At 42.0% G+C, this 14,407-nt stretch overlaps 1 protein-coding gene and 1 non-coding gene across 3 annotated transcripts in view; one reads left to right on the top strand and one right to left on the bottom strand.

Annotated features, from left to right (window-relative positions):
* Positions 1-6,014, top strand: part of YIPF6 (Yip1 domain family member 6) — a 43,972-nt gene extending 37,958 nt beyond the window's left edge. For both annotated transcript variants that reach the window (XM_031660635.1, XM_031660636.1), the window contains exon 7: positions 2,360-6,014. In XM_031660635.1, coding sequence (XP_031516495.1) covers positions 2,360-2,478 — 119 coding nt within the window. In that variant the 3' untranslated portion in view covers positions 2,479-6,014. The remainder of the gene's footprint in view (positions 1-2,359) is intronic.
* Positions 6,015-10,152: 4,138 nt separating this feature from the next.
* Positions 10,153-10,259, bottom strand: LOC116272201. The gene has a single exon (XR_004180927.1). It is a non-coding gene; the product is annotated as a U6 spliceosomal RNA (small nuclear RNA).
* Positions 10,260-14,407: the final 4,148 nt, after the last annotated feature.

Raw genomic sequence — 14,407 nt, 5'->3', positions numbered from 1 at the left:
TGGATTTATCTACCTTTGATCTTTGATGTTGGTGACCTTCGGGTGAGGTTTCTGTGTGGACGTCCTTTTTTTTGATGTTGATGCTATTCCTTTCTGTTTGTTTTCCTTCCAACAGTCAGGCCCCTCTGCTGCAGGTCTGCTTGAGTTTACTGGAGGTCCACTCCAGACCCTGTTTGCCTGGGTATCACCAGCAGAGGCTGCAGAACAGCCAAGATTGCTGCCTGCTCCTTCCTCTGGAAGCTTCGTCCCAGAGGGGCACCTGCCAGATGCCAGCCAGAGCTCTCCTCTGTGAGGTTTTTGTGGACCCCTGCTGGGAGGTGTCTCCCAGTCAGGAGGCATGGGGGTCAGGGACCCACTTGAGGAAGCAGTCTGTCCTTTAGCAGAGTTCAAGCACTGTGCTAGGAGATCCACTGCTCTCTTCAGAGCTGGCAGGCAGGAATGTTTAAGTCGCTGAAGCTGTGCTTACAGCTGCCCCATCGCCCAGGTGCTCTGTCCCAGGAAGATGGGAGTTTTATCTATAAGCCCCTGACTGGGGCTGCTGCCTTTATTTCAGAGATGCTCTGTCCCAGGAAGATGGAAGTTTTATCTATAAGCCCCTGATTGGGGCTGCTGCCTTTCTTTCAGAGATGCCCTGCCCAGAGAGGAGGAATCTAGAAAGGCAGTCTGGCTACAGCAGCTTTGCTGAACTGTGGTGGGCTCCGGCCAGTTCGAACTTCCCTGTGGCTTTCTTTACACTGTGAGGGGAAAATCGCCTACTCAAGCCTCAGTAATGGTGGTCGCCCCTCCTCCCACCAAGCTCTAGCGTCCTAGGTCCACTTCAGACTGCTGTGCTGGCAGTGAGAATTTCAAGCCAGTGGGTCTTAGCTTGCTGGGCTCTGTGGGGGTGGGATCCGTTGAGTTAGACCACTTGGCTCCCTGGCTGCAACTCCCTTTCCAAGGGAGTGAATGCTTCTCTCTCACTGGTGTTCCAGACGCCACTAGAGAATGAAAAAAAAACTCCTGCAGCTAGCTTGGTGTCTGCCCAAATGGCCGCCCAGTTTTGTGCTTGAAATCTAGGGCCCTGGTGGCGTCGGCACCCGAGGGAGTCTCCTGGTGTGCGGGTTGTGAAGACAGTGATGAAAGTATAGTATCTGGGCTGAAATGCACCGTTCCTCATGGCACAGTCCCTCATGGCTTCCCTTGGCTAGGGTAAGGAGTTCCCCACCTCAGGGCTTCTCCCGGTGAGGCACTCACCCCGCTTCCTCTCCAGCTCACTCCTCCATGGGGTCATGACCTGTCTAACCAGTCCCAGTGAGATGAGCCGGGTACCTCTGTTGGAAATGCACAAATCACCGCCTTCTGCGTTTATCTCACTGGGAGCTGCAGACCAGAGCTGTTCCTATTTGGCCATCTTGCCAGCCACCTCCTATTGTTTTTTTGTTTTTTTTTTTAAAGAGATGGGAGCCACTTATCATTCAGTCTGGTGTGGAGTGGTACAACCGTCACATACTGCAGCCTTGAACTCCTGGCTTCAATCAGTTCTCCCACCTCAGCCTCCCGAGTAGCTGAGATTACAGGCATAAGCCATAGCACCCAGTGAGATGAATGATTCTTTATTTTGTTTTTTTGTTTTGTTTTGTTTTTTGAGACTGGACCTTGCTCTGTCACCCAGGCTGGAGTGCAGTGGCACCATCTTGGCTCACTGCAACGTCCCTCCGGCCTCAAGTTCAAGCAATTTTTCACCTCAGGGCCTCCGAGTAGCTGGGATTATGGTGCCCCACCACCCTGGCAAATTTTTATTTTTGTATTAGAGATGGGGTTTCACCATGTTGGCTGGGTTGACCTCTCTAACCCTGACCTCTGGTGATCCACCTGCCTTGGCCTCCCAAAGTGCTGGAATTACAGGCATGAGCCACTGTACCTGGTCAGAAGGGTGATGCTTGATTAGTAAAATGATGAGTAGGTTTTTCTTAGATGGACAAGAGAAGGATGGTAATGAAAGGAATGATAATTTCTGTGAAGAACAGTTAGCTCAAAAAGCACAGCAGCACGAGGCCATTTACCATAGGAGCAAATAACCTTACACATCTTTGTAAGCCTTTTCAGTATAGTTCAATAACTTTTCCAGAAAAGGGTAAAAAACTCCTTTTAGAAAGATTTCCATCCAAAATGGTTTAGTACTTGAAATAAAAAGCCCTTGGCTCTCTGAAAAACTGTGTTGCAGAATGCCTTTATCTCTGAGGATCACCAGTATACTAAACTTTTAGTGTAATTCTATGTTCCAAATGATGCCAAGCTCATGAATGTTTAGTAAATGTTAGTAGTTGTGACAATATTACTGTATTAAACATTCCTTTTTGTTTTGTCTTGTTTTGTTTAGCCTCCACAGCTTTCCTTGCTGATAGCCAGCCTCCAAACCGCAGAGCCCTAGCTGTTTATCCTGTTTTCCTGTTTTACTTTGTCATCAGTTGGATGATTCTCACCTTTACTCCTCAGTAAATCAGGAATGGGAAATGAAAAACCAGTGAATTGAAAGCACATCTGAAAGATGCAAGTCACCATGGAGCTTTGTCTCTGGCCCTATTTTGTCTAATTTTGGAGGTATTTGGTAACTGAGTAGGTGAGAAGATTAAAAGGGAGCCATATAGCAGTGTCACCACTTATGTGAGGAACTGATGTTTGAAAGGCTGTTCTTTTCTCTCTTAATGTCATTTCTTTAAAAATACATGTGCATACTACACACAGTATATAATGCCTCCTTAAGGCATCATGGAGTCACCGTGGTCCATTTGAGTGACAACTAGTGACTTGGGAAGCACATGGATACATCTTACAAGTTGAATAGAGTTGATAACTATTTTCAGTTTTGAGAATACCAGTTCAGGTGCAGCTCTTAAACACATTGCCTTATGACTATTAGAATATGCCTCTCTCTTCGTAAATAAAAATAAATGGTCTATATCCATTTTCTTTTATTTCTCTCTCTTAAGCTTAAAAAGGCAATGAGAGAGGCTAGGAGGGGGTTCATACATGGAGAATGAGAAAACATGCATTAACCAATATTCAGATTTTGATCAGAGGAAATTCTACACTTGTTGCTAAAAGAAAAAAACAGCAAAGGGCCTCTAAAGAATCAGCCTCTTTGGTCCCTTTGTGCAGTCACCTTTTTGCCATGTTTACCAGCATCTAGGTTGGCACTCTAGTCTTAATCTTGCGCCTTAGCTTTGAATATGCAGTCTAAAATGTTAGTAGTCAACATGTAATTTTCCTTTGACTGAAATTGTGAATGTTCCAATGCTGGAACTTATCCAAAAAGAAGACCTCAGAAACTGAGATTGGTAGATCTCTAGTGCATATTATCATGTGGGCACCTTCTCTTAGGGTGGAATGAGGCAGTTTGGATGCAGTATAGTTAAAAGGAGCTCTTTAATATTCTCTGTAGTCTGGCCTCTTAACTAGAAAGTAAAGCTAAATCAGAAGTCTGCATTTAACCGTGTGAACAGGGAGGGATTTAGTGTTCTGATGGCTGATTAATAGGACAGCTAGATACTTAGAGCATGACGTGGGATGGGATGAGTTTACAGCTGCTGCCTTTTCATAGTGGGCTTAGCAGTTTTCTCATTAGATGTGTTTTTTGGGTTGGGGAATAGCAATTTTTTGGTCTTGATTTTAGACTTTATCAAGCTAATTAGCTCCCCTTTAGACAAGTACATTTTGTACGTGTGTACCTACTTGTACTCTCAGCTATTTATGCACACAGGTGTGAACGTTTTTCAGGGAGCAGAGCATCTGGGACAGGCTGATTCTGATCTAAACAGGGCTCCTTTAAGGCAATATGAACTGTTGCCTTCTATAAATTGCACATTGAGGAACTCTAATAGACAAAGATTAGGTGTCAGGCAGAAAACACTCATTGTAAATATACTATTAGTTGATAAACATAGGACTTTCTTATTCCCCAATTTTTCTTTATCATATAATTTAAATATTTATTCATTTTGTATTTAAAGACTACCTACACATAGATATATTATTCCAAAATCCTATTTTCTCCATCCCCACATTAACCAAGTGAACACAGGGCCAAATGGGTTCTTGGAATGATAACAACAAAGCATTGCAAAGTGGGTCCCTTGGTTCCAGCCTTGTCCAGAGTTTTTGCTTATATATTTCTATTCATTACAGTTTACCTTTTAAATTGTAAAATAAACCTTTGTGTGGACAGAGCCAATGTTTCAATCTTGAATTAGTAAAGAAAATACTTTGGAACTGATCCTCATTTTGAAATTGGTTCTAAATTATTATCCATTTCCAATGTCTGAAATTCTCTTACTTCCCGCTAAAACTCTCTCTCTGCCCAAGTTGTTTTGTAATCTGTCTCAATGACTATAATGTAAAATTAAAGAAGTAACCATGCTTCTCAAGGGGGAATTAAAAGTGTTTATTGAATTTTACTCGGGCTAATTGTTTGGTCAGAAATTCCTAAGGCCACAACTTTGAGGGGGTTCGTGTAGATGTACGTGGTGGGTGGGTTATACATATCAGGACTTAAGACAGCTTGTTCTAGGTATTGATCTTTGCTCTTGGGTGACTTAGGGAATGATTTTACTTGATTTAACCCTTTTTCTGTTTGCCCTGAGAATACTCGCCAGTGGCGCTTGTAGTTGTAGCATTTACCCCAAGATAACTTTGCCATGAAATATTTCGCTTTTATTATTTTCACATCATTCTGGTACATTGACTTTGCAAACAAAAGACATTGTTCTATTTATAGCATTCTTTTTTTTTTTTAATAGCGGTATTTCTATTTACAAAATATAGTAATTCTTGATCACTGAAAATGTCAAATCCTAGAAAACGTAGCATGCCTATACATGATGTTTACATCATTCTCGAATAGTTGTTGGCTGAAGATTCATTTGATGAATCCACTTTTCTTGAAATAGACAGTTCTGATGTTCTGTTTGGAAATAACTCAGTTTTTATATTTTTTTCACTTTGAAAATCAGATTTGCTTCAGCCTCAAAGAGCATGTTTATGTAAATTAGCGCTGGCAGTTTTTTTTTTTTTTCTAAACAAGAAAAGGGTTAAATGAAGGTTGATAAAATGGATGTTCAATTGTCTTTCTGAAAGTGAGTGGCTTGAAGGGATGAATAAACGTTTTCTTAATATATTCAAAAAAGTACATTGCTTTCTGTGATGGAAGTTAAGACCTAAATGTCTGGAAGTTGTAACCCTCAACACAGCTTTTCCTGATTTGCTGCAAAGGCACATAGCTGATTATAGAAGTGAAGACAGCAAGGACAGGGGACTCCAACAAAGGAAACCCTGTTGCAGGAATTGGGAACTTTCATGCTTCAGATGAAATTCAGGCATGTGAGCATCACTGCAGAATGTGGCGCATCATTGCCATCATGAGTAATCACTTGCTGCTCCTACTTCTGAGACCAAGACTCTGTTGTCATATTCTTTAGCAATAGGACGGGTAAAGACTGGATTTAATAGCTGTTCAGAGTATAAAAACTCAATTGATGCCAACATATTTGAATGTGCGGTATAGTCTTAAAAGTCAACCGTTAATCATTTAGTCTTTTGCCTCTGAAGAGATTTATTACATGAGTTGATTTTGATCTTTTCATTGTGGTGAGATTTTCCTGTTGTTGGGCAAGGTGAGGTCACAGGACATGGGACTAGTAAGCATTTTACTGTTTGCTATATTTGTCTTTTTATAAACAGTATCTCCCAAAATGTGATTAGAAGGCTAGCAAGCCTGTATTTAGACATTTAATTGTGTACTTTATATAATGTAACTACTAACAGTATTTGGACTGCCTGTTCATTCCTGGAGACAAAAATGAAAATCCGTCAGTTCAAGTTCTTGGGTAACATCAAGTCATTAGAATTTATCTAAAGCTTGTCATGATTTGATAAGATATCCATTGCATGCAGCTGTTTTAGCACAGTGCAAAACACTGAATTGTGATTCTTAGACTGTTTCTGAGACATTTGGATGGAAATAAATGTATAAATGTTAATTGATGTATATAAATTAGAAACACTTTTCTAGATTCTGTAGGCTTTTATTAAAAATAGAGAATTTCTTGGGGTTTACTTAGGCCACAGAATGGCCAAATAATAATGACAATGATATTACTAATAATAATAGCTAACCTTTATTTGGCACTTACTGTGTGCCAGGCACTATTCTATTTTTTTAAGAATTTTTAAAATAACAGCTTTATTGAGATACACTTTACCATGAAATTCACCTTTTGTTTTTTTTATTTTTATTTTTCTGAGACAAGGACTCACCCTGTCACCCAGGCTGGAGTGCAGTGGAGCAATCATGGCACATTGTAGCCTCAACCTCCCTGGGCTCAAGCAATCCTCCCACCTCAGTGTCCCGAGTAGTTGGTACTACAGGCATGAGTCACTACACCTAATTGGCTAATTTTTGTAGTTTTTGTAGAGATAGGGTTTTGCCATGCTGCCCAGGCTGGTCTTGAATTCCTGGACTCAGGCAATCTGCCTGCTTTGGCCTCCCAAAACACTGGGATTACAGGCGTGAGCCACCATGCCTGGCTGAAATTCACCTTTTAAGATGTACAATTCAGTGATTTTTAGTATATTCACACACAAAATTGCATAACTATCACTACCATCTAATTTTAGATCATTTCGTAACTTCGCCAAGAAACCCCAGGTCTGTCGACAGTCAGTTGCATTCTCCCTTCATCCCAGCTCCTGGCAACCACCAATCTGCTTTCTGTCTCTATTGATTTGGCCAGACACTATTCTTCCGTGCTTCCCATGCATCTCCTGTAATCCCAGTACTACAATTCTCATTTTTTGTGGAAAATTGAGGCACTGAGAGGTTAAGTAAATTGTCCACGGTCACACAGTAATTTGATTTACAACAGTAATAACACATTAGATGAGAACATAGTAGGACACAATTTTGAATTCCATTTTTATGTACCTGAAATGAATATACCCCTCCCCCAAGGTATTTTCCCTATTGTTAGCATTTGTACCCTAGAACTGACTAGATGTAGATAACATTTGTTTTCGGAGTAATGGAACACTGTATCAGCAGCATCTGAGAACATAAGAACAGTTGGACATTGGAAGGAGTTAGGTTTGTTGCCCTCATCCCTCCTTGAACCTCTTTTCTCTCCCGTTTCCACGACCACCACACACATATACCCCTTTTTCTCAGTCTTAAGAATCAATTTCTGCCTCTTTTTAATTCTCCCAGAGGGATGGTTAATGCATCACAGTTTAACTTGTCTATTCAGGTATTAATAGTCAAGGGATGCATCTGGTTTCTTATAGTACCAGTTATATTCCTAGGACCTTAGAGAACGGTAGTGTGAGAATAGAATGCCTTTCTATTTGGGTTAAACTACGTGGGAGGAAAAAGTAACAGAGTAAAGGCTTTGCCTTAATGAAGTCAAGTGTTCTGCCTGGTGGGAAGTGGCCACACGCTGCGCTGGGCTGCGCTGCTCTTGTTTACTCTGTTCTCTCAGAGCCTTTGTACTTTGCCATCACTGCTGGTAATTTCTTGGTCCTTTTCGATACTCCATTTTAATCTTGATTTTTTTCTATAAATAATAAATCTATGAAAAGTCTGTAAAAAGATTTGTGACTATTAAATGTGCAAATAAAAACACTGGAAAAAGAATTTGTGTGTGCCTATTCTTGTACTGAAGGCACAGAGATTTGCTACATCTGATTTCAGGTATATTGCCATCTGACAATATTGAATGCTTTGTAAATTGGGCAGGGAGCAAGTAAGAAAGGGAAGTCACATTGAGCAAATGCTGTATACCATGCCAGGCACTTTATTAGTTGCTTTACAAACAGTATCTCCTCTGATGACAGCAGCCTTTTGAGATCAGAGGCATTATCCTTAAAGTTGGATCTGGCTGGGTTTCGAGGCTCACACCTGTAATCCCAGTGCTTTGGGAGCCTGAGGAGGCAGGATCTCTTGAGCCTAGGAGTTCACGACCAGCCTGGGCAACATAGGGAGACTCTGTTTCTTTAAAAAAACAAAAAACCAAAAATTAGCCAGACTCGGTGGTGTGTGCCTGTAGTCCCAGCTACTCGGGAGGCTGAGGCAGGAAGATTGCTTGAGCTCAGGAGTTGGAGGATGCTGTGAGGTACGATGGTGCCACTCCAGCCTGGGTGGCAGGCTGAGACCCTGTGTCAAGATAGATAAATAAATAAAAATTTAAAACAGTTGAGAGATCTGGGACTCAGGTTAAATTGCCCAGAGTCACATAGTGAATGGTACAACCAGAATTCAAACACAGGTTTTATGACTGCAAAGCCTGTTTTTTATTTATTTTTATTTTTATTTTTATTTTTTGAGGGGGGAGGGTTTTCTATATTGGTTCTTTGCTAAATTAAAACCATACCTACCCACTTAAATGAAGCTAAGCTAGGCCAAGCAGGCAATTTAGGTGCTTGGTAAGAAAAACTGGGTTTTCAGCTTTCTGCTGGGAACTATACCTATTCCTGCTCTTGACTTATAAACTACTTGGATAAACAAAATTCCGCATTGCCCTACACACATAATAGTTGAAAAATGTCATGGCTTTTATTTTTGGTACCAAATAAAATAGCAGAGTGATCAGTAAAAACAAGAAGTCTGTCCAGCACTTTGGGAGGCCGAGACGGGTGGATCACGAGGTCAGGAGATCGAGACCATCCTGGCTAACACGGTGAAACCCCGTCTCTACTAAAAAAAATACAAAAAACTAGCCGGGCGAGGTGGCGGGCACCTGTAGTCCCAGCTACTCGGGAGGCTGAGGCAGGAGAATGGCTTGAACCCGGGAGGCGGAGCTTGCAGTGAGCTGAGATCCGGCCACTGCACTCCAGCCTGGGCGACACAGCAAGACTCCGTCTCCAAAAAAAAAAAAAAGTCTGTGAAGTATTGAGAGAATTTGTATCATCCAAGAGTAGAAGAGGAAGGGCATTCCCAATGGTAGAGAATACTTACGAGCAAAGATAAGAGGGAACAAGCAGGTCTGTCTCTACAGCTGTTCACGTGCACATGTGAGAGTGTGGCACCTTGTTCTGTATATAATCACAATGCATTGTGACACTTCATTTTCCTAGCTGCCTTTATTTTATGTCACTGCGAAGTAGATAAAGCTGATTATCTTATAGCTAAAGAAATAGGCTCAGAGAAGTATGTCCTGGGTTAGAAAATCAGTCTCAAGGATGCAATTGGTTGTTCCTCATGTTAATACAATCTTTCATTTTCTAATGAGAGTGCAAAAGTTGAAGTGAATTCAACTGAATTGGGAAATGGAAGAAATTAGTTGGCTAAGATGAGACCAAATTATTGAGAGTAGGTATTGAAAACCAGGGAATTGTGAAGTTAGGTCTTACTGTGGTGGGAAATAGGGTGACTTCAAGGGGAATATCTTGATGAAAGTGACCTCAAAGGAATAAATGGGGACATAGTGGGAAATTGGATTGGGAGGAGGGTAGAGGGAAGAGAAGAGTGTGAATATATTTCTAAACTGTAAGTCTGAAGTCGGGAAGAATGGTGGGCTAACAGTTGTGGAGGCACTGACTTTGGCTGTCACAGTGGTGATATTCTACAAACCATTGAAAATTGGCGCCTGGAGGGTAGTATTATAGAAGTCATTGCTATAAATGTAAATTTGAGCTTACAGATGTGATGAATATTGAGAGAACACTGTCCAGGCACAGTCTTGATGACAACCACAGTGCTGGGTGATAGGCTTATGAAAAGGAGCCAGAAAGATGAGGAGGAGGAAGTTACGAAGCTAACACTTACCTGCCATGGATTTTCACATTGCTGTCTTCATCTAACACTAACCCTGTGAGATCATTCCTTCCATTTTTCAGAAGAGGAAGAAGTTTGGATTAAATACCTTGCCCACAGTAAGTGGCAGAGGTGGAATGTGAACATAGGTCTGTATGAACTCCAAAGCCTTGGTGCTTTCTGCTCTGCTGTCACCACCATGCCCGATTAATTTTTGTATTTTTTGTAGAGATGGGGTTTTGCCATGTTGCCCTTGCCAGTCTTGAACTCCTGAGCTCAAGCAATCCACCCACCTCAGCCTCCCAAAGTGCTGGGATTACAGGCGTGAGACACCATACAGCCAAATATTTTATTTATTTATTTATTTAAATAAAAACATGGAAGTGTTGACGAATGTGTGTGTCATCCTTCTGCAGGGGCCATGCTAATGTTCTCCCCATTGTTCCGATTTTAGTATATATGCTGCATAAGTAAGCACTCCAAAAGTATTGATAGGAAGGAGATGGAGGCTCCTAGTCTTTGTTCCTTATTTGTAGATTCAGATCAGGCACAGAACATTAGAGATTAAAAGAACGTGAGCGATAATTGGTTCACTTTGCTTATTTTACCAATGAAAAACTGAGGCTCAGAGAGGGAAAGTCATTTAGCCAACGTTGTTGGAAGGAACCAGACTAAAACTTAGTTTTTTCATTTCAGGTTTGCTGCTCTTTCTACTACGTGAGAGTACAGTAGCTAAAAGGATGATAACCTAATGCAGGTTAAACAAACAAACAAACAAAACACAAATTCACAATTCTTTTTTTTTTTTGAGATGGAGTCTTGCTCTGTTGCCCAGGCTGGCGTGCAGTGGCGTGATCTCATCGCAACCTCTGCCTCCCGGGTTCAAGTTCTTCTCCTGCCTCAGCCTCCCCAGTTGCTGGGATTACAGGCGTGAGCCACCACGCCCAGCCTACAACTTTTTTTTTTTCATCAGTGGATATGTGCATATTTAACAGTGAAAAAGGAAGGAGCTCATGAGAAAAAGTGATATGCTCTAAGGAAAAGAGTTTGTTGAAGGAGCAACACCCTAAAGAAGGTGAAAAGGGCTGGAATTCGGAATATAGTTGGTAGATTTAGCTTTAGAGAAAGGAGAGAAACCTCTTGTGAGGTGGAAGAGAAGAATAAGTGACTAGAGGCAAGGATGATGAAGTGTTCACACATTCAATAAGTTATTGAACATTCTACTACTACACTAGATAGGATTCAAAAATGGCTAAGACGCTGGTCTCTGCTATCAGTACTAGCTGTCAATAGGATGCAGCTTTGATAGTTCCAACTACATGGCATGGTGAGAAGGAAGGAGTAATCAAGCCAAAGAAAGAATGGGAAATTCATGGGCAATAATGGTAGCCATGGCCCTGGGTAATATGTTGAATGGTTGGAGCAGGCAGGAGTGGAAGAAAGATTGAAAATTGAGATCAGGAACTCAGCTAATGTAGTCCAGGCAGACATCCAGAATCCAAGGAGAAATACAATCCAGGGTAGTGGGGCTGGTGCTATAGCTTCAGAACCAAGAGTGGGAATGTGTTCCCTTCCAGCCATCATCCAGATGCCAACCTGCTCTCATCCAAACTTCTCGAAAAAGCTTGTCTACATTCATGTTCACTTATCAACCAAATGCGGTCTGGCTTCATGCCCATGTCATGAACATTCTCAGAAAGTGGCTGCTCTCACTAAAATTGCTAAGTCCTTACCTTACTCTACTGCACTGATGCTGTTGTTAACTCCTATTCCTCCTGGAAACATTTTTCTTTCTTGTCTTCCATGACAGCTAACTCTCTTGATTGTCAAAATAGTCTATTTCTTCTTAAAGAACCCCTCTTCTTCCACCTGCCCCTTGAAACTGAGTGTTTTCTCTGCCTTCTGCTCTTTTCAATCTACAAATTCTCCCTAGATATCAAAATTCACTCTCATAATTTCAACTACCATTCAAACTATTCAAACTATTGTTTTTTTTTTTTTTTCCCAGCATGCATTTTCATTTTCTTTCTAGTTCCTTTGGAGAATTCCTCCCTTACTAGACTAACCTAGACTGAGCCATGTTACCTCCTTTCCTTGATCACAGTGATTAAGTAATGAATACTTAAGCCAAGTTGGGCCAATCAAAGGCCTTTCTAGGTTTTTTCTGCTAGACCTAAGAAGCCAGACTGTCTTCCTTTTGTATTATGACTTGTAAAGATGCAAGCCTGGGGTGGTCAGTGGCCAACTTTTTCATCACAATAGCAGAAGAGAATAAGTGTATCACAAGAAGAGAAGCTGGCACTGAGGGAAGCTTCATGAGGTTTGAGCCTGAGTCCAGCTGTGCCTGAAGGCAGTGAACTCCATCCTCAGATGGATCAGCCAGTAAATCAGCTTGAGGAGTTCTGATAACTCCGGAATCTCCAGTTTATGACTCTGACATATGATTTCTAGAATGATACAGAAGTAATTGCTGGACAGTCACTTGAATGTCCCATTACTTTTTAAACTCATCACGTCTCAACTAGCAGGTCCCCCAAACCCTGCTCCTCCTATGTTCGTTATTTTGGAGAACCACTACTATACCTAGTTACCCAAGTCAGTAATCTGAGAATTGCTCTTAACTCCCCCTTCAGTTTCTTATATCCATTCAGTCACCAATCCTGCTAGTTTTACCCGATAAACATTTCTCAACTCCATATCTTACTCCCTGTCCCCACTGCCACGGTTTGGTTCAGGTTCTTATCTTCTCTTTTTTGGCCTGTAGAAACAACTAGCTAAGTAATCTGCTTCCATGTTGCCCTGCTCAAATCCATTTCTCATACTGTTGTCAGAGTGACATACTTTAAGTGTATATTTGACCCTATCTCTCTTCAGTTTAAATTGCCCTACTGTCTTCGTGTCCAGAGTTGGTTCCTTCCAGTGGGTTTGTGGTCTCGCTGACTTCAAGAATGAAGCTGCAGACGTTCTCGCTGAGTATTACAGCTCTTAAAGGTGGCACGGACCCAAACAGTGAGCAGCAGCAAGATTTACTGTGAAGAGCAAAAGAACAAGGTTTCCACAGCATGGAAGGGGACCTGAACAGGTTGCCACTGCTGGCTGGGGTGGCCAGCTTTTATTCCCTTATTTGTCCCTGCCCATGTCTTGCTGATTGGTCCATTTTACAGAGTGCTGATTGGTCCATTTTACAAACCTCTAGCTAGCTACAGAGTGCTGATTGGTGCGTTTTTACAGAGCACTGATTAGTGCATTTTACAAACCTCTAGCTAGCTACAGAGTGCCGATTGGTGCGTTTTTACAGAGCACTGATTGGTGCATTTTACAAACCTCTTGTAAGACAGAAAAGTTCTCCAAGTCCCCACTCAACCCAGGAAGTCCAGCTGGCTTCACCTCTCACCTTCACATCTTCTTTGGGACAAAACTGAAGCCTCTTATGCCATTGATTACAAGACCTTCTGTCATCTGGCCCTAGCTTTCCTCTCTTCCAGCCTTGAATTCTGTACTCCCGCAACAACGAACTACTTGTTCCCAAGCGCTTGCTGTGCTACTTCTCACCTCCCTGCTGTCCCTCTGAAGTGCCCTCCACACCCCACTTTTCCTGTAAAAGTCATCCGGGCCTCACCTAATCCAGCAGTCCAATTGCTCTCCTCCCTTTTCACCTCCTCTGCTATTTCACCTGGCTTAGGTATTCTCTTCTGTGCCATCGTAATACCATGCATTCATTCATTTAACAAATATTTACTGAGTGCTTATCAATAGTGAACAAGACAGAGTCCCCACTTTCACGGAGCTGACATTTTCTTGCATTCTCTTGTGGTTAAGTTCACATCTGTCATTGTACTTAACTACACTATGTTAAATTATACTCACCTGTTAACTTGTCCATATCTCCTACTAGATCATGAGATATAAAAGGACAGGAATCGCCGGGCGCAGTGGCTCAAGCCTGCAATCCCAGCACTTTGGGAGGCCGAGACGGGCGGATCACGAGGTCAGGAGATCGAGACCATCCTGGCTGACACGGTGAAACCCCGTCTCTACTAAAAAATACAAAAAAACTAGCCGGGCGAGGTGGCGGGCGCCTGTAGTCCCAGCTACTCGGGAGGCTGAGGCAGGAGAATGGCATGAACCCGGGAGGCGGAGCTTGCAGTGAGCCAAGATCACGCCACTGCACTCCAGCCTGGGCAGCAGAGCGAGACTCTGTCTCAAAAAAAAAAAAAAAAAAAGGACAGGAATCATGTCTAATTTACCTCTTTGTCCTCAAAATCTGGCCCAAAACTTGGTACATAGTAGGCACAGTATTTGTTCAGTTAATTAGACTCAGAAGTGTCATTCTAGAAGACTAGCATAGTATTCTGTTTTGTTTTGCTATAATGGAATACCTGACGCTGGGTAATTTATAAAGAAAAGAGGTTTATTTAGCTCGCAGTTCTGCAGGCTGTACAAGCATGACACCAGCATCTGCTCAGCTTCTGGTGAGACCTCAGGAATCTTACTCATAGAGGAAGGTGTGTCACATGGTGAGAGATGGAGCAAAAGAAAAGGAGAGAGGAACTAGGATCTTTTTTTCTTTTTTTCTGTTTTTTTTGAGATGGAGTCTCACTCTGCCACCTAGGCTGGAGTGCAGTG

This window comes from Papio anubis, chromosome X (assembly GCF_008728515.1).
Source record: "Papio anubis isolate 15944 chromosome X, Panubis1.0, whole genome shotgun sequence".
Classification (NCBI taxonomy): Eukaryota; Metazoa; Chordata; class Mammalia; order Primates; family Cercopithecidae; genus Papio; species Papio anubis.
Note: the sequence above shows the minus strand (reverse complement) of the source record. Positions and strands in the feature narration are given on the sequence as shown.